The 23,061-nt window shown below is 35.2% G+C and overlaps 1 protein-coding gene across 1 annotated transcript in view; it reads left to right on the forward strand.

The window, feature by feature from the left end:
* Positions 1 to 8,433: 8,433 nt before the first annotated feature.
* ARL6 (ARF like GTPase 6) overlaps positions 8,434 to 23,061 on the forward strand; it is a gene marked incomplete at both ends in the record, with an annotated part of 58,204 nt that continues 43,576 nt past the window's right edge. The window contains 5 exons of the mRNA XM_080696490.1: positions 8,434 to 8,556; positions 13,256 to 13,317; positions 13,742 to 13,810; positions 18,027 to 18,121; positions 22,799 to 22,928. Coding sequence (XP_080552616.1) covers positions 8,434 to 8,556; positions 13,256 to 13,317; positions 13,742 to 13,810; positions 18,027 to 18,121; positions 22,799 to 22,928 — 479 coding nt within the window. The remainder of the gene's footprint in view (positions 8,557 to 13,255; positions 13,318 to 13,741; positions 13,811 to 18,026; positions 18,122 to 22,798; positions 22,929 to 23,061) is intronic.

Here is a 23,061-nt window from a genome sequence, read left to right on the forward strand (position 1 = left end):
CTTACTAACCAAGCCCAGGGGAGGGTGGGTGCGATATACAGCGGAACAACTCTGAAGACATCTGCCCTAGTGGCACAGCTTTGTCCTGTCCTTGCCACCACGCTGCGACTGTGCCGAGCGGGTCGCAGGGACTCAGGGTTCCAGGCGCCACACAGAGGGTAGACCCCTTAGGAGAGCAGGGCGGGAAAAGCCAGAGCCAGGAAGCGCATGCGCAGAGCACTGGCCGACACCAGGCGATACCCAGCAGGCTGTGCGCGCGCTCTCGACTCCCGTCATGCTCCAGCGGTGGCGGCATAGCTGCTTGCAGGAAATCGGCGGCACACCTGGTCACCTGGGCTCACGTTTTCCTAACAGAGCTCTTCAGCGAGTCTCTGGGCTGTTTGGCCTCAGCTCTTCAATCCCCAAAGCGATAGCACAACGGCCGAAAGCCCCCGAGGAGGCGGGGCTTAGGACCGGAAGAAGCTGCTGTTGCCAAGGGAACGCGGCGCCCGCCCGCCCCGCCCCTGATGCTGCTGCTGAGGCCGCAGCTGCCACATCCCGTAGCTCCTGGGGGCGGCTTTGCTCAGGACCAAAGATCTTTCTTATGGAGGCATAGAGAAGAAGGCTGAGGCAACCCCGCGCCAGACTTCCATTCAAGGGACGGATAGGAGCGAGTGCATCCATTCCTGTTCCTCGCAAGTTCCTGGACCATCCAGACTCTCCGCAAAGGTCAGCTCTCTCCCGATTTCCCCAATTTTTATAGCCTGCAGCCACCCTCTTCCCGTCAGTTTTACAATCCCGTTGGCTCTTTCTCACGTTTTTCACTCCACGCGAGTATTTTTTTTCTGATGTGTTGGAGATGAAAAAAGAGACCTGAGCTTGTGTGGTGAGTACTAAGGACACTAAAAGACGCAATGAACTCGTTTAGGATAATATGTGTGGTTGGTTTTAACAGTGGCTAACTTGGGCGTTTTTATATGATGTGGAAAGTGTAATTGAAATTTAATGATCAAAAACTGAAAGCCGAATGCTTACTCACTGGAACTAAGAATGTGTAAAAATTCACTCGACAAACATTTAAAGTTTACAGAGTACCATTCATGGATTTTCTCTGCCTATCTCTGTCAGTAGTTTAAATTTCAAGCTGTTACTGGTGAATAACATTCTAATTTTTCTGGAAACTATGTAGTCCTTTCATAAACGGATTTTTAGCGAGTAGGCAGGAGAATTTGGCTGGTGTGTAAAGAGAACAGTGAGACGAGATTGAAAGAGCAGATTGGAGATGGGAACTTAAAGGTCACTCTAAGAGACCACTGCCTTAGACATCATACAAAGTTCAGAGAGGCTAAACAACTCACAAAAGCTAAACACCTCAAAAAGTCGCACAACTAGTGACAGGGCCGGTACTCAAATCCAAATATTCTTGATTCAAGTACAGGAGTTTTTCATTTACCAAACTGACCCCAGGTGTCTTCATGCAGCCACTGTCAGTACATAAAGATTTTAAGCTAAAGATATATTTTGTTTCTAAGCTCTCAGATGGTGGTGTTCTGCCTAGCTAAGGCTTCTTATCTTAACTTCAACTTTCTACCTTTTTTTCTAAATCAAGATTATAATTTTTAAGATAACTTTAAACTTTAGTACAATTCTGACAACTAATAACTTTGAGAAGTGAAAATAGCTAAGCATACTTTGTGACATGTGCCTCTCTTATTGACTGTTTCTTATTATCCAACTCTGAATCCTGCTAGCTTACGCTCAGTGTCTACATTTGTGATTGTCAGATTGTCCTAGCCTTCCCATCTTGTATCAAGTTATTAACTGGTTTCTCTTGGCTTTGGAAGTTTTTTATTCTTAATAAAAATTACCTGGACTAATCTCAGATTAGTCATAGTCTTTAGAAAACCATATTGTTGTATAAACTTAAACAAAGAGAAGGAAATGGAAGGGAAAAAGATATATCAGACAAGATCTCTCTTATAAAAAAAAACACTTCACAGCAAATTTTTCCCTCATAAATGAAAAAAAAAAACATTTGTTCTGAAGGTATACAGACTATTTAAGAAATCTCTCATATTCTTTTAAAAAGACACTATTGAGAGGTAACAGGCTTTACCAAATGATGATCTATATTAGAATTGTATTTGAATTAAAGATGGTCTAGGCATAGAGAGACCAATATAAAAGAGTGGATCAAATTTCTGAAATTATGTGCAACTGAAACACCTCCTAAAAGGTTTCCATGGAAAAATGTTCATCAAAAATATTACTTTCAGCTGGGCATGGTGGCACACGCTTGTAATCCCTGCGCTTGGGAGGTGAAGACAGGAGGATCGCGCTAGTTCAGAGCCAGCCTCACTGGCTTGAGAGACCCTGTTTCCAAATTTTAAGAAAAATGTAAAAAATGGGTCTGGGAGTGTAGCCTGGAGGTATAAGGGCTTCCAGGAATGCCAGTACCACCATATATATATATATATATATATATATATATATATATATATATATATATATATATATATGTATTCCTTAAAGGACTGCAACACATTTTAGCACATTAAAGAGTCTTAGGAATATTGCTGTACAGGAACCACATTTAGCTAATAGCATCAAAACTTCTCAAACTTATGTAATCTTGAAATTCTTTTAAAGATAATTTCTAAAATCATTTTCTAAAGGATACTATTTTGAATATGCTGGAATAGAGAATATACTAAAAGACCCAAACATGTATACAGATAGACAATGTGAAAAAAGTTGAGAGAAAATTTAACTAGTAAGGGATGATAAGAAGATAAATTATACCAGAAAAAAAAATTATTAACTGTATTTTTAAAAAGACAGCTAGTTCAGCCGGGCATGGTGGCGCACGCTTGTAATCCCCGCGCTTGGAAGGCAGAGACAGGAGGATCGCGCAGGTTCGAAGCCAGCCGCGCGCGCTGGCTTAGGAGACCCTGTTTCCAAATAAAAATGTAAAAATAGGTCTGGGAGTGTAGCCCGGAGGTAGAAGGGCTTCCAGGAACCCCAGTACCACTAAAAAAAAAAAAAAAAAGACAGCTAGTTCTCTGCCTCACTTCTTATACCCAGATTTTAAAAAAACTTAAAATACCAAAACTAAGACTTCATAAGATAGAAATGGTCAATATGTTTAAAATATTGAGGAGGAAAAAATCTTTCTAAGACTGACATTGAAGAAGTAAACTGAAGAAAACTATAAATATCACTAAAGAGTTGATACTTCTATACAGCACAAAACAACATAGTAAAAGAAAAATTTAATTAGTTAAAACTATTTACAATTAATATGGCATAAGCAAGTCTCTCACTTGTCAGAAGTAAAAAGAAACAAAAATTAAGCACTAGAACAGAGATAATTCACAAGATAATAAAGTTAGTGGCAATTAAATTCTGAATTGACCTTCAGTTTTGCTAGCAATGAAGTAAATGCAGATGTAAACAATACTGAAATACCATTTTTGTCTTTTCAGTTTAAAAAGATTTGAAAGAAAATCAATCATATCCAGTATTGGTAAGAGAATAAAGAATAGAAGGCATCATCCATTGTTGGTAAGTGTTGATACAAGTTTCTGAGAGAGTTCCACAGAATCTGTCAAAATTTAAGAGGTGGGTACCTTTTGACCCCACAGTTCTATCTCTAGAAATATATTTCTAAGAATATATGTAACAGATGTTTACCATTGATGGTTGGGCATGTTGATTAAGGATATGGATTTTAGAGTGTAAAAACATGTACTTTTTCTCTTTATGTTTTTTATAGATACTTACTAAGTATATACTTTATGTGAGACAGTAGAGGTATGGATATAACCAAGATGATATTGAAGCTCAGATCATAATTCCCCAAATTATAGCATTTTGATATACTGAATACCTTGAACTGAAGGACACTTGAAGAGCCTCTGAAGCAAGATGTCTCTGACCTTTTCCTGCCTATCTTTCTCCCTAGCGAGAGTCTAAGAAACCAAAATTCCAAAATTCCTCTTTCTCAAGACAGATCATAAAAACTAGAACCCAGATAAACCATAAAGCCTATAAAAGTCACTCTTTTCTCTTGAAGATTCTCATTTTTGCAAGGTCCTGTCCCATATTTAGGGAGAAAGAATGATACACAAAGACAAAGAAGAATCTGATCAGGGAGGCCTTGTTGGGTTTCTCTCTGTTACAATTAGACCATACCCTTTTGTCCAATCACATGTTTATACTCTATTTGTATTTCATCACATTTAAACATAAAAATGGACAGATTTCACAGGGCCTTTATTTCTAAAGGTTTCTATGTTATGTTATATTTTTCTGTTGAAAAAAAAAAGCTATGCATGGACTTTATCCTGAAAACTAGTAGTACTCAATAGTGGCTCTTTATCAGAAACACTGTATACCTGTATAGCCTTTTTTCTTTTTTTTTTTCTTCTTTTTTTTTTTTTTTTTGGTGGTACTAGGGATGGAACTCAAGGACATTCTACCTTTGAGCTTCATCCCCAGCCCTATTTTTTTAATTTTTATTTTGAAACAGGGCCTCACTGAGTTGCAATGGGCTGAGGCGAACCACGATCCTCTTGTCTCTGCTTCCTAAATGCTGGGATTACTGTGTAGCTTTTTTGGTTTTTTTGTTTTTGTTTTTGTTTTTTTTTGGTGGTCCTGGAGATGAAACCCTTCTACCTGCGATCTACACTCCCAGACCTATTTTTTATATTTTATTTGGAAACAGGGTCTCTTAAGCCCCTGGCTGGTATTTGCAATTTTAAAAGCTACACAGGCCGAGCGTGGTGGCACGTGCTTGTAATCCCCGTGATTGGGAGGTGGAGACAGGAGGATCACGCAGGTTCGAAGCCAGCCGTGCTGGTTTAAGAGACCCTGTTTTCAAATAAAATATAAAAAATAGGTCTGGGAGTATAGCCCAGAGGTAGAAGGACTTTCAGAAACCCTAGTACCACCAAAAATAAATAAATAAATAAATAAATAAATAAATAAATAAATAAATATAAAATAAAATTGAAAATACCTTAGTTTTATCCTCTGAAATTCTGATTCAAGAGTTGATTCCAGAATTCAGTCAGGATTGAAAATCAGAGCTCCAGGAGAGTAGAAAGCTATAGAAAATTTCGGATGTATCTCTGACTGTGCTTCTAGTGCATGGTAAATACATATTTATCAACATGAGTTATCTTTTGTTGGGGGGGTAACCAAGAATTGAACCCAGGTTATTCTACCTCTGTCTGAGCTATATCCCGAGGCCTATTTTTAATTCTTTATTTTGAAACAAGGTCTCACTAAGTTGTGTAGGTCCTCAATAAGTCGTGAGGCTGGCTAGGAAACTATGATCCTCCTTTCTCAGCCTCCCAAGTACTGGGATTACTGCACGACCACTCCTGGCTTAAATTATCTTTTATTTCTGTCATTTATGCCTGCAGAAAGTAAGCTTATGGAAGGGAAATTATAGTTACTAAAAAATAGAGGTGTTTATAAGGCTATTTCATATAGAACAACTTCAATAAATGCAGTTCTATCCTTAGAAAAAAATTGACTTCTCTTTTAAACTGTATATCCCAAAATATTTCAGTAACAAATGTCAGGTGTTTTATAATTCATAGAAAAGACATGAAAAGTCACAATATAAGGTACTATGAAAAATGAATGTCAAGCACCAGGCTTTTAATAATTTTTAATAGTAGATACCCAATTAAAATCTGAAATTATCTAAAAAGTGGTTTTAATTTTAAAAATATTTTCAAAATTATATGGAAAATGAAAAGCATACGCATATGTATTAGTATGCTTAGTGTGAAAAATAGAGTAATGGCAAATTTACTTTGAATGAAGATATCTGTGTGAATTGTTTCATATCAGAAAATTAAATTCTACAAATACTAGTTCCTAAGCTGGAATTAAAAGGAATATTTTGAGTGAGATTTGAATCCCTGATAGGAAAAGGTAATTCAGCTGGCCTAAATAAAGTACTCAAGAGCAACCTCCCCCGACCATGTAATGGATAAGACAAGGATGGCTTTGTTACAGGCCCCAACCTTGAATGGAGAACTATGCCTTCCCTTTTCTACACATCACTGAAATTAAGTTTTAAAGTCCATACCATAGTGATCTCCCACGGGCTTAAGGAAAATATTAAGTATGCAACCTCCTTTCAAATGCAGCTGTCGTGAAAGCCTTCTCTTGATGCTACAGCCTCACATCCTTCAAAGTTGGCCTTGCCTGGGATGATATGGAATAACGAATACTGAATTAGCCATAATAGGTTTACAGAACCTTAAATGAAGATAGGAATAAGTCTATTAAATGAAATTAATGTTTAGAGAACTTTGAAAATAAATGTGCAGAGAGTAATGGGAAATATTTGGTGCACTGGTATATTTTGACAGTGCCAGCAGCACTTAAGGGTTGATCAAAGGAATATCTCTTGAAAAGAAAGTGATATGGGGGGTAGTAAATCCAAAGCAAGTTCCTTTGAAAAGTTTCATTTAAAACCTGGAGTGTAAAATTAACAGCATTTTGGATATGAACAGTTATAAAGTTATCACATAACAAGGATTGTGTCAACAGCAGTTTTTTGGTTTTTTTTTTTTTTTTTTTTTTTTTTTTTTTTTTTTTTACTTTAAAATACATCTATCCTAGCCGGGCGTGGTGGCGCACGCTTGTAATCCCCGTGCTTGGGAGGCAGAGACAGGAGGATCGCGCAGGTTCGAAGCCAGCTGCGCGCGCTGGCTCAGGAGACCCTGTTTCCAAATAAAAGCGTAAAAATAGGTCTGGGAGTGTAGCCCGGAGGTATAAGGGCTTCCAGGAACCCCAGTACCACCAAAAGAATAAAAATAAAAATAAAAATAAAATAATATAAAATAAAATACATCTATCTTAAATTGAGACACAGAAGGGACTCCAGACAAAGGAGGAGAAACTTTTGTGGAATGAAGGAGGAGCTCTAACTGAGGGAGACAGAAGAGGGGAGGAAAACTTGAAGAAGGAAACACCTCAGTGGACATGATGTACATACACAAACTTATCAAAGCCAATCACTGTTGAGCAGGAAAAGATGGGGAAAGAGAGGGAGTGGGGTAGAACTGGGGGAGGGCTTAACAGGGCTTTACATGTATGTCTCTATCACCCTGAACTTCATCAAGATGTATGATTACCATACACCAATAAAAAAGTAAATAAAATATATCTATCTTGAATTGCTGATAGAACTTTATATTTTAAGTTTGCTTTATAATGTGCTATGGTTTGGACCTTAAATTGCTACCAAGGGCCCATGTGTTAAAAGCTTAGTCCCCGGCTTTGTACTTTTGGGAAGTGGTAGAGACTTTAAGAGGTAGGGTCTAGTGGAGAATCTTTCAGGCACTGGGGATAGCTGGACCCAGCTCCTTTTTTTCCTTTCTTTTACACATTTGGGCCATAAGGTAAGCAAATTTGCTTTACCAAATGCTCTCTACCATGAGGTACTGCCTCACCACAAGCCCCAAAGCAATGGGGCCACCCTGTCACCCACCAATCCTCTAAAACTTTGAGGCAAAATGAACCTTTTCTCTATAAAACATCTCAGATATTTTTTTACTGTAATGAAAAAACCCACTAACAGAAAGGTTTTAGGTTCCCTAAAATCTAAAATTTGATACATCTGAACAGTAAATACTTTAGGGACAGGTTAACAACAACAACAACAACAAACAAACAAAAAAACCTTACAATATTTAAGACAAGTAAATTAAAATCTAAGATTAGCATTTACTTATTTTATATTAGTATTAAAGTTTCTAAAATAATAGAATGTTTCAATAAGTTTACAATAAGAAAACATTCAGTGAAGTTCAGTAAAATTATGTGAGAGTATATCTCTTATTTGCAAATGCATTTGTGGTGACTTACAACAAAGATATATGTAAAGGTTGAGGGGAAACGAGGATAAGTATATCAGGATCAGAATTTGTTTTTTCTAGTGATAGAAAACCCTGCCCAAACTGGAAGTATCCAAGCAAATAAAACTAGTGAATTTTATATTTTCATATTACTGCAAAATATAACAGTAGTCTTGTTTCCTGTAAAAATTTAGCTAGTGATTCAAATGATATAGCTAAAATCTGTTTCAAAGTATTATAATTGGCAAACTCCACATGATACGGGGGCTAAGCACACTTTTTTCTTAAATATTATAAATTACAATGAGAAAAGGTGGTTATTTCAAGGACATTTTCAGTATTGCTGGAGGTTACAAGCTGCCAATCTGCATTTTAGTTAAGACTCCTTTCTGGTAATCAGCTTATACTCCTGTTTACTAAGTGCAAAGGTACAATGACGTGGTTTTTGTAGTGTCATTGTGTGTCTTTAAATTATTTTTATGCACATGTCAATATTTTTTCATACTTATAGTGCCTTTGGATAGTATATTCTTTTTTCTTGCAGCTGCTTTGTAAATATTTGAATCATATTATGGGATTGCTAGACAGACTTTCAGGCTTGCTTGGCCTGAGGAAGAAGGAGGTTCATGTTCTGTGCCTTGGGTTGGATAATAGTGGCAAAACAACAATCATTAACAAACTAAAACCTTCAAATGTAAGTATCTTTATTAAATGTTTTATGTATTTTCTCCTGCTAGACAAAGTTAATATACAGAATTAGTTCAATACTATAACTTCATATAAGCATGTTATGAAATTCTTTTAGTTTTATAGTACTTTAATAATGACCAGTGAACCATAATTTGCAATGTATTTTATGTAGTATGTAGGTTAATCTTGATTATTAACTTGGAATATTCAATATTATTTGCTGTTTTTTACTTCCTAAAGATATTCCCAGGTTTGTCAGATTCATTCTTTCCCCTCCCTCCCTCCCTCTCTCTCTCTCTCTCTCCCTCCCTCCCTCCCTCTCTCCTCCCTCCCTTTCTTTCTTTCTTTCTTTTTTTCTTTCTTTCTTTCTTTCTTTCTTCCTTTTTTTCTTTCTTTCTTTCTGTGTTGTACTGGGGCATTCTACCTCTGAGCTACACTCCTAGTCCCATTTTTTTATTCTTTATTTTGAAATAGAGTCTCACTAAATTAGGGAGGGCCTCACAGAGTAGCTGAGGCTGCCCACAAATCTGTGATCCTCTTGTCTCAGCCTCACAAGTACTGGGATTACAAGCATACACCATCAAGACCAGCTCAGATTTACTTCCAAGTTACATTGCCTTCTCTTTAGTCTCCTCTTGATGGGAAGAGCAAAACAAAGGGAAAGGCGAATCAGTTTTATGGGTTCTATGAATAGTGTTCCCCAAAAGTGTGGCATATGTGTCAGTATTAGTAAGCAGATTGTTTTATGACGTATGTATTATTTGTTTTCCCTTTGTGGTACTGTGGGTGGAACCCAGGGGCTTTTCTACCTCTGGGCTATACTCCCAGACCTGTTTTATACTTTATTTGGAAACAGGGTCTCACTAAATTGCTGAGCGCCTCACTAAGTAGCTGAGGCTGGCTTTGAACCTGTGTGATCCTCCTGTCTTGGCCTCCCAAGGGCTGAAATTATAAGCATGCGCCACCACTCCTGGCTTATGAACATATTATTTTAATAACTAAAAGTTATGTAAGTATTATCCATTTAGGTTAGAGATGGGTTTTGTAACCTATAAAGAAAACTCACATAATAGTGCTTTCCTAATTTCTTTTTTTGTTGTTGTTGTTTTTTTTTGTTTGTTTTTTGTTTTGTTTTGTTTTTTGCAGTACTGGGGATAGAACCCAGGGGCATTCTACCTCTGAGCAACACCCCCAGCCCTATTTTTTGTTCTTTATTTTTGAAACAGGATCTCATTGAGTTGCAGAGGACCTCACTAAGTAGATGAGGCTGTCAAACCACTGTGATCCTCCAGTCTTAGCCTTCCAAATGCTGGGATTACAAACATGCACCACCACCCCCAGCTCAGCTTTCCTAATTTCTGATAATCTGAACTTTAATCTTTAGGCAATATCCTGTACCAGGAAAATTGATTTCCAGCTCATAATTTGCTTTTCATATACATATAAATATTTAGTATTAATAGCCAAGGAATAGTACTTGAATTTATACTCTTTAAAGTTTCAACCTGTTACTAAAGTATAGGTGGAATATTTGCTTCCTTCCTACGCTACTCCCCGAAAAGTCTCTTGTGAGCTTTGATTTGTATTATAACACTCTTTTCATGGGTTAAGTATATTAGTATAGAGACATACAACACTTTGTTAGGAAATGCCTTGAAAAACACTTCATGTCTCATTTTATAGGAAAGTTGTCTTATTTTTCTTTTGTGCATACATAAAATCAATTTCTAGATAACTAGGTATTTCCAGAACCCAAACTGGTTTTTAGTATTTGCCGTCTTGATGTTTGTTTACCATTAATGTTCTGAGGTCACTGACATTTTCCAAACTGATGAGCGAGAGAGAGGAAACTTTAACCTGTTCATGTTCTAGACCTTTTTAACATTCTTTCCAAGAATCTAGTTTCCATTATCATTTTCTTAGAGATACACTTTATATATATCTTTCTTTTAAAATTCCATCCTTTTCCCTCTTTCTAGCAATCTGAAATTATTTTGATTAATCATTTAATAAATTACTTGTTATGTTCTTCCATAGCATAGTAGAATATTTGTTAAGCACTGAATCCCAAATACCTAAAACAGTGCTTGGCATTTAAACATATTTTCGGATGAATAGATCAATAGGTGATTTTTTTAATTTTTGGCCAGAAAATTTTGATTGATGGCACCAAGGATATCATTTTTAGTAATTTAATGAAGCAATTTAACAGGTTCTCGCTCAGAAATCCTGTTCTTCTGCTCTTGTTGGTCTATCCCAAGACGGTGTTTAGGAGATTTGTATTCACACTTTTTTTGCTTGCTTTTGCCATTCCCTATATTGTTTAGAAAATAACCAAGCATATTTTTCCTGGATAGAGCAGAGGGTGATTAATATTGGAGACTATTTTTGGGGAATACTCTAGGAGAAAATGGGTTTCACATGAATGTGGGAACACTAACATATGTTCTATCCTGATTAATTTGTGGAGATTGTTTCTTCTTCCTCGTTATTTCCACAAGAACTTTGAGGAGAAGAAAATAAAGTTTATGCATTTTATCCTTACAGATAAAATAACATTAAAGAGAAGTTGGTAGAGAAGCTGGCTGTTTGTGTACAGATTAGGTGAATGTTCTGTGCACAATTTAATGAAGACACGGATACTGTTTTGATATTTATTTACTGGTATTTCTTAAACTTTAACTTTCTCATATTTTTATTGTTATTTGTATGTTTCTTCTTGAGAATAAACTGATGACTTTATTATGTGATTGGCACATTGAAAAACCTTAAAATAAAGATGGTAGATTTTTTTCAGGACAGCTTTAATTAGGAAACTCTTTATTTCAAAGCTTGTTATATGAGAAACCCCAATGTTTGAGGCAGGAGTTTTAGTAGCAGGAAGTAATGTCTTTGAATAAACAAAAAGAAAGGCATTCTTGGGGAAATGCTAGGGTAGCTCACAGGATGGAAGGAAGAGAAAACTGAATAAACAAACTTCAGAAAGGCAAAAACAGGGTAGCTCAGCGGGTGGTGGGGAGGCTTTCACTAGTGCATAACTTTTAAGCTCAGTGACTTTTCCACATTTGAATTTACATTTCCTGAAAGTAGACTACTAGAGTGAACATAATGATGTGAGGCAAAATTCCCTAAACCACTAAACCGTGCCTGTTTCACATAAAAGCAAAGTGGTTAACCACAGAGGATTGTGGGTAGGGGGTACTAACCCTGGGGTATTCTACCTCTAGGCTACACCTTCAGCCCCTTTTATTGTTATTATTTATTTTGGAACAGGGTCTCTCTAACTTATTGCGCATTGGCCTAGAGCCTATGATTCTTCTGGCTCAGATTCCCAAAGAACAGGAATTACAGGCATGCACCACACACCTGGCTCACATTTATTTTTTTAAGCTGTACTTGTGACATTATGAAAAAAATTGGAACAAAACTGGCTAGAATCAATACTATAATTATGATAATAGCAGACATTTGTTGAGTATTTATAGACACTGTTGAGTATTCTGTACCCATTAACTTATTTAATTCTCATGGTATCCTTATGAGCTCAGGATAATAATATATTTAACATTTAAGAAAACTTAGGCGTAAGTAACTTGTCCAAGGTAGCATAGCCAATTAGGAGCAATTATGTGGCTATTGTAGTAATTCAAAGGAAGAAATTACAGAGGCCAGAATTAAGTTAGAATGGTAGAACCTATAAAACTTTGAGAATGATTACATATAGAATATTAAAATGGGAAGAGTCAAAAATAACTTCTAAGCATCTGAATCTAAAAGTGGATAGATTTTCATTTAAATGGATAAGCAGTTTTGATGGCAGAGATGGTAGGACACATTTGATGTTTGGTTTTCAGTGTAAAGTATAAAGGATTTTAATTGACTGTTAGACTTATCAACTGTGACCTACTGTAATCTGCCCCCTTTCAGTTTTCTCCACACAGAACTCCCTACCAGGCCTTCAAGGCCCGATCTCTCTTAAAACATATACTGATCTTTTACATATCAATATATTTTAGATAACAGTTTCTCTTCTCCTGAGTGTCAAATTCCTGTTCTAGGATCTTTGAACAAGCTAATTCCTCTGACTGGAATGTCCTCAGCCAAGAACTTGTTAGAGCTTTTCCCCTTCCTGCCATTCACTCCTGGGTCAGCTGTCACATCCTCAGAGGCTACCCTTTTGAACACTCTTTATTTCATGCCACTGTACCAGCCCTTGTCTGTCCTACTGCCTCTCAACCCTAATCAGCTTCCTTTGCATTCATCATTGTCCAGAATTGTGTTCATTGGTTATTAAGTTGTTAATTTGTTGATCTTTTCTAAATTATAAATTCATGGAGAGCAGGGGCCATGTTAATGTGAGAACAGTCAGAATATGTATAAACTAACTATGTCTTAAAGATTAGGAAATTCTACATGTGATGTCAAAGTGACTTTTTAAACCACTTATAAAAACTTTAAGTCCTTGGTGACTTATTTAAAGTAACAAAATGTGGATTAAGACATACATGTTATATAATCATAATTAGCAACTTTAAACTTCTATAATTTACATGCAATGATCCTATTGTAAAATTATAATTTAATATTGTGATCTCCTTAGTGACATATTTTAGAAATGGAAAATCTGGAGTATTTTTTTAACTTGAGGAAAAAATGTATCTTCAGTAATTTCAAATTTCTAAACTTTGTCTTTTCTTTTAAAGGCTCAATCTCAAGATATAGTTCCAACCATAGGATTCAGCATAGAGAAATTCAAATCATCCAGGTAATCTACTTCATCCCTGTGACTAAGAAGTTGTGGGTGAAAAATAACAATAGTCCATCTATGTGACCATGCATTCTACTCTTACAAAATATAAATGTAATTTGTTATTTCAGAAACTTGTAGATATTAACATTTGTATCACTATCTCTGGTTTATTTCTCAGAACTTAGAATTTAGACATCTAATTAACCTCATTAGCAAAGAAAACATCCTTTTATTATGTTGTTCATTACCAAATTGTAATTACATTTTTAAACTCGTATTAGAAAATTAGAATTGGAACACATCGGATAGTGTATAACAATGGTGACTTCTTTGGAAGCAATTTGAAATATTAAGTAAAAGTAATACTTTAAGTTAGTCACTTATAATATAGCCATGCTTTGATTTTTTTTTATTTTTTTTATTTTTTTTTTTTTTTTAGTTTGTCTTTTACAGTCTTTGATATGTCAGGTCAAGGGAGATACAGAAATCTCTGGGAACACTATTATAAGTAAGTATTTTTATTAATGTCACTTAACTAGATGGTTATATTTTAATAAAAAATAATGATTGGAAATCCCAGTGAATATACGGACTAGGCAGTAATTGTTTTTATTTTTTCATATAGCGTAAGCACATTTCCTAATTTAAAAAATACATGCAGCCAACATGGTGGCGCACAGCTTTAATCCCAGTACAATATTCCTTCACTAAACTCTCTCTTTGAAATGTTATAAAAAGACTACCAGATCAGATTGAAATTTTGATTGATTAACTCTTTCCTGCTAATATACGAACAAACATATGCCTGGGGATAGAAACCAGGGCAAACTTACTCCAGATAGTCTTTGAGTTACTTTGATAGATTGAAGGCCAATTCAAATCTTGTAAATCCAGAGGACCTCTGAGGTAGAAAGAAAGGAGAGTTCTTCAGATTGGAAGACCATTTTGGAATAGAGAAGGTAATATGTCATTCTGGATTAAATTCCCTGGGAAACATGAGATTTTTTTTACATAAACCTGAGTTTTAGTACAGAATAATTTTATTCTTTTCAAATTAATTAATAGCAATGTCTTTTAAAAATATGCTTAGCTACTTTATATAAAAACACTTTAGTTGCAGAGAACTAAAGTAAAATAGTACTCCAAAAACATATTTTTTCCTGATTTTAACTCCTTTTTTTACACAATCTTGAAATAAATTAATTCAGGAATATCATGGTTAAATTATAGATTGAACGGTAAATTTGGTTGCTACTGAGAAATCTATAATAATAATGTATTTTCTATATGTTCTAATTATGAAAATATATTTTAATCTACTGGACTATTAAAAAGATTAATAACATGTAATGCTACATTTATTTATCAAAATGCACTCCTATGAATGGCAATGTAATATCTTTTATTAGATTTTCAGTATTTTAAAAGGAAAAAATGTGCATTCTCTTCAGTAAGCATTTTTACTTTTAGAAAATCATCCCATGGCGGGGCATGGTGGTGCTTGCTTTTAATCCCCATGCTTGGGAGGCTGAGACAGGAGGATCGCACAGATTAGAAGCCAGCCTCAGCTACTTAGTGAAGCTCTCAACAACGTAGTGAGCCCATTTCCAAATAAAATATAAAATAGGTCTGGGAGTATGGCCCAGAGGTAGAAAGCCCCTGGGTTCCAGCCTTAGTACCACCAAAAAAAAAAAAAAGAAAGAAAAAAAGAAAGAAAATCACCCTATGAAAAGGACTGTTGGGTAGACATACATAGAATAACATTTTGTCATATCAAGAAAAGTATTCTTTTTTTGGGGGGGGGCGGTGTTACTGGGGTTTCTGGAAGCCCTTCTACCTCCGGGCTACACTCCCAGACCTATTTTATATTTTTATTTGGAAACAGAGTCTCTTAAGCCAGCAAGGATGGCTTCGAACCTGCGTGATCCTCCTGTCTCTGCCTTCCAAGTACGGGGATTACAAGTGTGCGCCACCATGCCCATCTAAGAAAAGTATTCTTAAATAAGTGTTTACTCTGTAGGTAGAGAAGAAAATTGTTATGGAATATGCACTTAACAATTAAAAGCATTTGCTTTTGGAATAGTAAATTTTTAATAAAGAAAGTTTATTTTCAAATTTGTATTGATTTAATGTTAAATTTTATATAATTTTTTATATTACTTCATACTATAAAAAGTAATAAGGTCCAGAACTTGGAAGTACATATTTTTTTTAAAAGTTTGGAACATATAGAAAGATTAAGTACTATATCCAGTAAATATCACTACTCATAAATTTATTATTGTTAACATTTTTTATGTTCTTTTTATGAAATATTTTAATATAAAATTTGCATAACTAAAGATAAAGGAACCTTTAAAATTAGGTCCTATGTATAATTTTGTATATTCTTTTTTAGTTAACTATTAAATGGGTAAAAAAGGAAAAACATTCGCTGAATATACCTAATGACTGCCTAATATTTTTTATATATCTATACTAGAATTTGCTTAATCACTTAATTATTTTGGAACATAAAGAGTATTCTCAATTCTTAAAACTTTTAGGTTATCTTCCAGTCAACATGTTATTTTATATATCTTAGCCATAGTTCATGTTCTTTAGAATGAATTTGAGAAATAAAACCACTTGCCTAAAGTGATTGAACATTTCTAAAATATTTAATAGCTGTACTGGTTTCTGTATCTGCTAGTAATGATATTTTATTTTTTTTTAATTTTTTATTTTAATGTGAATCATATTGAAAATGGCATACATTCAGACTGTGCTTGGTGCTCTCTCTCCCTCTTCCCCTTTCCCCCCTCCCAACAATGAGTGTCCAGGTTGGCCATGCTACATTCATACTTAAATGGTATTTTTAAAGTGTAATTTAGCCAGGTGTGGTGGCTCATGCTTGTAATTCCTGCGCTTGGGAGGCGGAGACAGGAGGATCGTGCAGGTTTGAAACCAGCCATGATGGCTTAAGAGACCCTGTTTCCAAATAAAATATAAAAATGGGTCTGGGAGTGTAGCCTGGAGGTATTCATTTGATTACTAATGGTAGTCCAACAACAAAAACGAAGTCCCAAAACAGAGGGTTTCTTTTTTTATTATTTATTTATTTATTTTTATTTTTTTAATTTTTGGGGGGTACTGGGGTGGAACCCAAGGGCTTTTCTACCTCCGGGCTACACTCCCAGATATATATATATATATATATTTTATTTGGAGACAGAGTCTCACTAAGTTTCTGAGAGCCTCACTAAGCAGCCGAGGTTGGCTTCGAACCTGTGTGATCCTCCTGTCTCAGCCTCCCAAGCGCTGGGATTACAAGCGTGAGCTACCATGTCCGGTTAGAGGGTTTCTTTTTAATAGAACACAGTATAAATAATGAAAGAAAGTGTAATCAGTGATTTCTTGAAGTGCTGATATGATCTATTAAATGAGCTCAGTAGCTAGTTTCCACATTAAGTAAAAGTCAAATAGGATAAAATAAAAGTATTTGTAACTATTGCTTCAGGAAACTTTTATTTCAATTATGCTTTTATGCACTGGTGTGTCTATTGCATCTCAGTGAAAATATATTTCTCACTATGTTTATGGTTAAAAAAGAAACACTTGGAAAACACTGTTGTCAAACTTTAGTGTTTCATATAAAAGTCTTTCAAATCATCTATGTACCATGGTGCACACCAATAATCCTAGTACTTGGGAACCTAAAAGAGGAGGATCACAGTTTTGAGGACAGCCTCAGCAACTTAGTGAGACTCTCAGCAATATAGAAAGACTCTGTTTCAAGACACAAAATAATGGCAAGTGCCATGGCACACACCTGTAATCCCAGTATTTGAGAAGCTGAGATGGGAGTATTTCATTTTGAAAATGGCCTCTGCAACTTAGCAAGGCCCTTAGAAACCTAAGAAGACACTATTTCAAAATACAAAATAAAATACATCTGAAGGTGTAGCTCAGAGGTAGAATGTCCCTGAGTTCAATCACCAGTTCATATATATGTATATATGTTTATGTGTGTATATACATATGTATATAGACACACACACACACACACATATATATATGTGTATATATATATATATATATATATATATATATATATATACACACACACACACACACACACACACACACACACACACATATAGAAATTGCCCCTGGGTTCATTCCTCAGTACCAAAAAGATGACAACAAAAGGAAAAGGTAGTTTAAACCATACTGCAATATATATGTAATTTATATATATTATAAATTTATATATATAAAGGAAATAAGAAAAAATATATATATATATGAAAAGGCAAGGCATAAAGCATCAGGATTCCATTTTAAATACAGATGTATCTAGATATTTATGTGAATATACACAAAGAAAAGTATCAACTGATCTCTACCAAAGTAATAATGATTATATCTATATAAGATTGTTTGGTTTTTTTTTTTTACTATTTTTCTAATTTTTATATTCTAATTTTTAAACAGTAAAACTCATAATTTCTCAAAATTATAAAATAGTCATTAAATTATTCAAATGAAAATAGATTTTATATGAAATATAATTAATGGTTAATTATGGTAGTCATATCAACTAAAATAATACTGAAATTCCAAATGCTAAATAGACATAGGGCATAAAGAGATAATATTTAGTTTAGGAAATGCAAATGAATAATAAATATGTTAAATTTTATGAGTTTCATTTTAACTTTTTATTTCTTTATATTGTACAGAGAAGGACAAGCCATTATTTTTGTCATTGATAGCAGTGATAGACTAAGAATGGTTGTGGCCAAAGAAGAACTTGATACTCTTCTGAATCATCCAGGTACATATATCTTTCAGTCTGTGGTATCTGTGCTTTGTGGTTCATTTACATGTGATGTTTTGTTCTTTGGTATAAGTATCATTGAAAAATGTTGTTTATGTTATGTAATTATCTTCTGTTTCAAATTTTGAAATTTAAAACTTATTAGTTATGAAAAATTTATCATAGGTTTTATGTTTCAAAGTCTTTTGCAATGCTTTTTTGAATCTCTAACATTTATTTTCTAAAAATTAAAAGTGCTTTGCCAGGTAATTTATCAAAACTTTGTTTCAAAATAAGAAATTTTAGACAATTCTGGGGGTGTAATTCAGAGATAGACTACCTCTGCGGTCAATCCTCAGTACAAGCAACAACTGTAGATTTGTTAAATGTGATACAGAAATAGTGTGAGGCTTTCTAACAATTCTTGCTGGGCTGGGGATGTAGCTCAGTAGGTGAGCACTTGCCAAGCATGTTCAATCCATAGTACTGCCAAAAGAAAAAAAATATTCTAACAATTCATTCCGCTTAACTGCAAACAATAGAATATTTGGTGTTTTTATCTGACAACTTCAAACTTATTTGAATTTTTGAGAAAAATATATCCAGCCTATATAATTAATGTGATCTTTTCAATTTTAAAACTTATCAGTTTTATATCAGAGTTGAGAATGCATTTGCAGGTTGTGGGTATTAGAAATTGAACTCAAACATTCTACATCTGAGCCTACGTCTCAGCCCTTTTTCACGGAGTTGCTGAGGCTGGCCTGGAACCTGTAATCCTCCCCACTAGCTTCCCAAGTAACAAGATCACCAGCATAGTCCACTGATCCTTGCTGAGAATCCATTTTTTATTATACATTCCCTTTTGATTAATATTTCCTATTTTTCCCCCAAAATGTTGATGTCTTGGCCAATAAAATTAAATAGTTCTTATAAAATCTGTGTCAAACGTGATAGGAAGCTTAGTTCCCTCAACTGAAACCTTATCCATATATCTTTATGTACTGATTCTTTTATTTTATGGGATAGATTCTAGGGAAGAGATTTCTCAGATGAAATATATATGGACTTTTTTTTTTAACTGAAAGCCATAAAAAGTTTTTGAATACCAAAAAGGTACCATGAGTACTCAAAGCCCATGATCGATAAGGGGAAATATTTGCATCTGATACCATAGCTACAGGACTTAGTTCCATACTGCTTAACTTCCCACAAAAAAATAAGAAAATAAAAATCTTAACTGAAAGGGGAAAAGGCTATGACTTATCCAGGTATATATGTGGGTAGTTTAATAGAAAAAGTAAACTTTAACATCTTTTGAAAATATGGTAAAGCTGGGCATGGTAATTCCCAGCATTCCCATTCAAGAGGCTGAGACCGGAGGATCGCAGTTTGCCAACATCCTCAGCTATTTAGTGAGGCCCTTCACAACTCAGTGAGACCCTGTTTCAACATAAAGAATAAAAAATAGGGCTGGGGATGTGGCTCGGAAGTACAGGTGCCCCTGTGCTACAGCATCGCTTGCAGATACTGAGAAAACTCGATCAGGGGATCCGCAACGGCGTAGATCCCCCATGAAGTATGTCTAGCATTCCTTTCTTCAAAAAATTATTTTAGCATTATTTGGATTAATATGTATAATTAAAATTTTATGTATAAACATTATAACTAAAACTGATGGGCAGCGGCTTGTGAGAGACTCAGACAGCAAAGATTTTTCCCCAAGAATAAAGTTATTGGGCCAAACATTAAGTTCAAACTGACCTTAGTTTAAGCCAATTTATAAGATTAAGTTTGAGTCAGCCTTATAAAATAAAACAAAACATACTATGATTAATTAAATGTCTGACACCCTGCCCTAAAATATATAAAAACATTTTCCCGTCCTTGAAGATCCTGCTTGCATGACTATGCCTTTGCTTTTCTGCCAACAAAAAATATATAAAAACTATAACAAATCCTAAGTAAAATAAAAAAAAGTTAAATCTAATTCGTGTGGTCATTCTTCTTTCATTTTCGACCTCGGCTTCTCCTCATCAACACACGAACCTCAACTCTGCTAGGGCTGGACCCCGGCACCCCTGGGTTACATCCCCCAGTACTGCAAAAAAATATATATATATGGTAAAACTTTTGGCTTTTCTGAGAAATATAGATATGAATACATTAAGATTATACTTTTTACCTTATTACAAATCTGGGAAAGATTTGTTTAAAAGCTTGGTAACACTTTTTTGGTTGGGAAGTGGAAAACTTCATTCTTATAAGTTGTTGAAGTATAAATTGATGGATTTTTAAGGAAAGGTAATTTAGTAATCACTCTCTGTCAGAATAGTAACTTACATGACCTTTGATCTAACAATTCCACTTCTCAAATTTATCCTATCAACATGCTTACTCATGTTCAAAATTGCTCATGTACAGGTTTACTCATTACAGAGTTGTTTGTAACTGTAAATTTTGTAGTAAATATATCACACTTGGGTACTGATTAGATAAATTATGGTGCATAGAACTAAAAGAAGGCATATTCCAGAACTGTTAAAACACAATGAAGAAGCTGCTTTATTTGTACAAATATAAAGCATAACATATAGAAGTGAAAAGATATGGGTATAACATAAGCCCAGGCTGTTGATGTTGCCCCTGAGTTCAACCACCAGTAACACACACGTACACACACACAGTATAATATAATGAGATTTGATATACTACTATTTGTGAGAGGAATAATATATAATAATTATGTTAGCAAATATATGAGATATTTTTACAAAGATATGAGGAAATTGATTATAGGGATTGCCTTTTCTATGGAGAGCAATAACTGGACAAAAGTAAGGGGGAGATTTTTTAAATTTTTTATTGGTACATTGTAGTCATACATCTTAATGGGATAAAAGATGGTGGAAACATGCACATATCACCCAATTAGCCCTTACCCAGTTCCCACCCCCTTCCCTCCACCTCCCTCCTCCCCATGCTTGGCTTAGTGGTTGACTTTGATATGTTTAAGTGCATCATGTGCTTTATAGAGTTTCCCTCTTCCCCCTCCAGTCTCCTCAGTTAGGCCGCCTTATTTGCTTATCTTTAGGATCTTCTTCTTCATCTAGAGTTCCTCCTGTTACCCGTTTCTCCCTAGCTTTCACCTATTAGGGAAAGCAACTGATTTCTTATTTTTTGTGACTGACTAATCTTGCTTAGCATAATGTCCTTTGGTTCCATCCATTTCCTAGTAAATGATGTAATTGTGTTTTTATTTATGGCTGAGTAAAATTCCATTGTGTACATATCCCACAGTTTTGTAATCCATTCATCTGTTGATGGACAGTTTGGCTGGTTCCATAGTTTGGCTATGGTGAATTGTGCAGCTATGAACATAGATACACATGCATTAGCTTGGTAGTTTGGTTTCCTTTCTTTTGGGTAGATACCCAGAAGTGGTATTGCTGGATCAAATGGTATTTTTTTTATTATATGCCATTCTGAATTTTGAACTATTTAAATGTGAAGCCGGGCATGGTGGCGCACACTTGTAATTCCAGCATTTAGGAGGCTGAGACATGAGGATCACTGTTCGCGGACAGCCTCAGCTACTCAGTGAGGCTCTCTGCAACTTAGTGAGACCCTGTTTCAAAATAAAGAATAAAAAATAGGGCAGGGGATGTAGCTTGGAGGACAAATGCCCCTGGGTTCCATCCGCAGACCCACAAAAATTAAAAAATCAATAAATGTGGTATCTTTGAAACAATAAAAAATGTTTCCGAAACTGTAACACATTAAAAAAAATACCTTGTTAAAGCTTGCTATAGTGGAATAAATTGTAATCTCAGTTCTTGCAAGGCTGAAACAGGAGGATTACAGGTTCAAGGACAGCCTCAGGAACTAAGTGAGACCGCCTGCAACGTAGTGAGACTCTGTTTCAAAATAAAAAATAAAATAGGACCTAGGGTGTAGCTCATATGTAGAGTGTCTGAGTTCGCCATTTAGAAACAAAACAAGCCTGAGACAGGAGGATCACAGATTTAAGGCCAGCCTCAGCAACCTACTGAGACACTCAGCAACTTAAACCCAGTTTCAAAATAAATAAAATAGGGCTAGGGGTATAACTTAGAGGTAGAATTCCCCTGAGTTCAATCCCCAGTACTAAACAGAAACACACACACATGCATGCAAAATATCTGACCCTTTTGAATAGGTGCTTCTCTGTAGCTACTTATTGTACCGTCCCTCCCCACTCAAAACCTCATTCATTTTTGGTCTAAATCACTTAAGTATAGATGGTCTTAGAAAGTAGTATGTTTAAATTTTTTTTGTGTGTGTGTGTTTGTGGTACTGGGGTTCCTGAAAACCCTTCTACCTCTGGGCTATACTCCCAGACCTCTTTTTATATATATTTTTAAATTTGGAAACAGGGTCTCTTAAGCCAGTGTGGCTGGCTTCGAACCTGCACAATCCTCCTGTCTCCGCCTCCCAAGCAGGGGGGCGGAGGGGGGGATTACAAGCCTGTACCACCACGCCCGGCTGTTTAAATTTTTTTGACTGCTCAATTTATGCTTGCCAATATATGTCTTTAAATATTTATGTATGTGTTGCATATAAATAATTGAGAAACTTTTATTTCAGTTTTAAGTATTTGGGGCAAAGTGACTGAAAAAGCTAGAAGTATGATGGTAGTCTTATTTTCTCTTTTAGATATTAAGCACCGTCGAATTCCAATCTTATTCTTTGCAAACAAAATGGATCTTAGAGACGCAGTGACATCTATAAAAGTGTCCCAGTTGCTGTGTTTAGAGAACATCAAGGATAAACCATGGCATATTTGGTAAAGTTTTATATTACTATTCATTTTATCTTTCTGAAAATCTCCACGCTTTAGTTTTGTTTCTGACCTCATTTTATAAATGACTAAACATGGTAGGATGTAAGCTAAATATCTTACTGTTAAAAGCTTCTGA

The sequence above is a fragment of the Muscardinus avellanarius genome, assembly GCF_963383645.1.
Source record: "Muscardinus avellanarius genome assembly, chromosome: 5".
NCBI lineage: Eukaryota > Metazoa > Chordata > Mammalia > Rodentia > Gliridae > Muscardinus > Muscardinus avellanarius.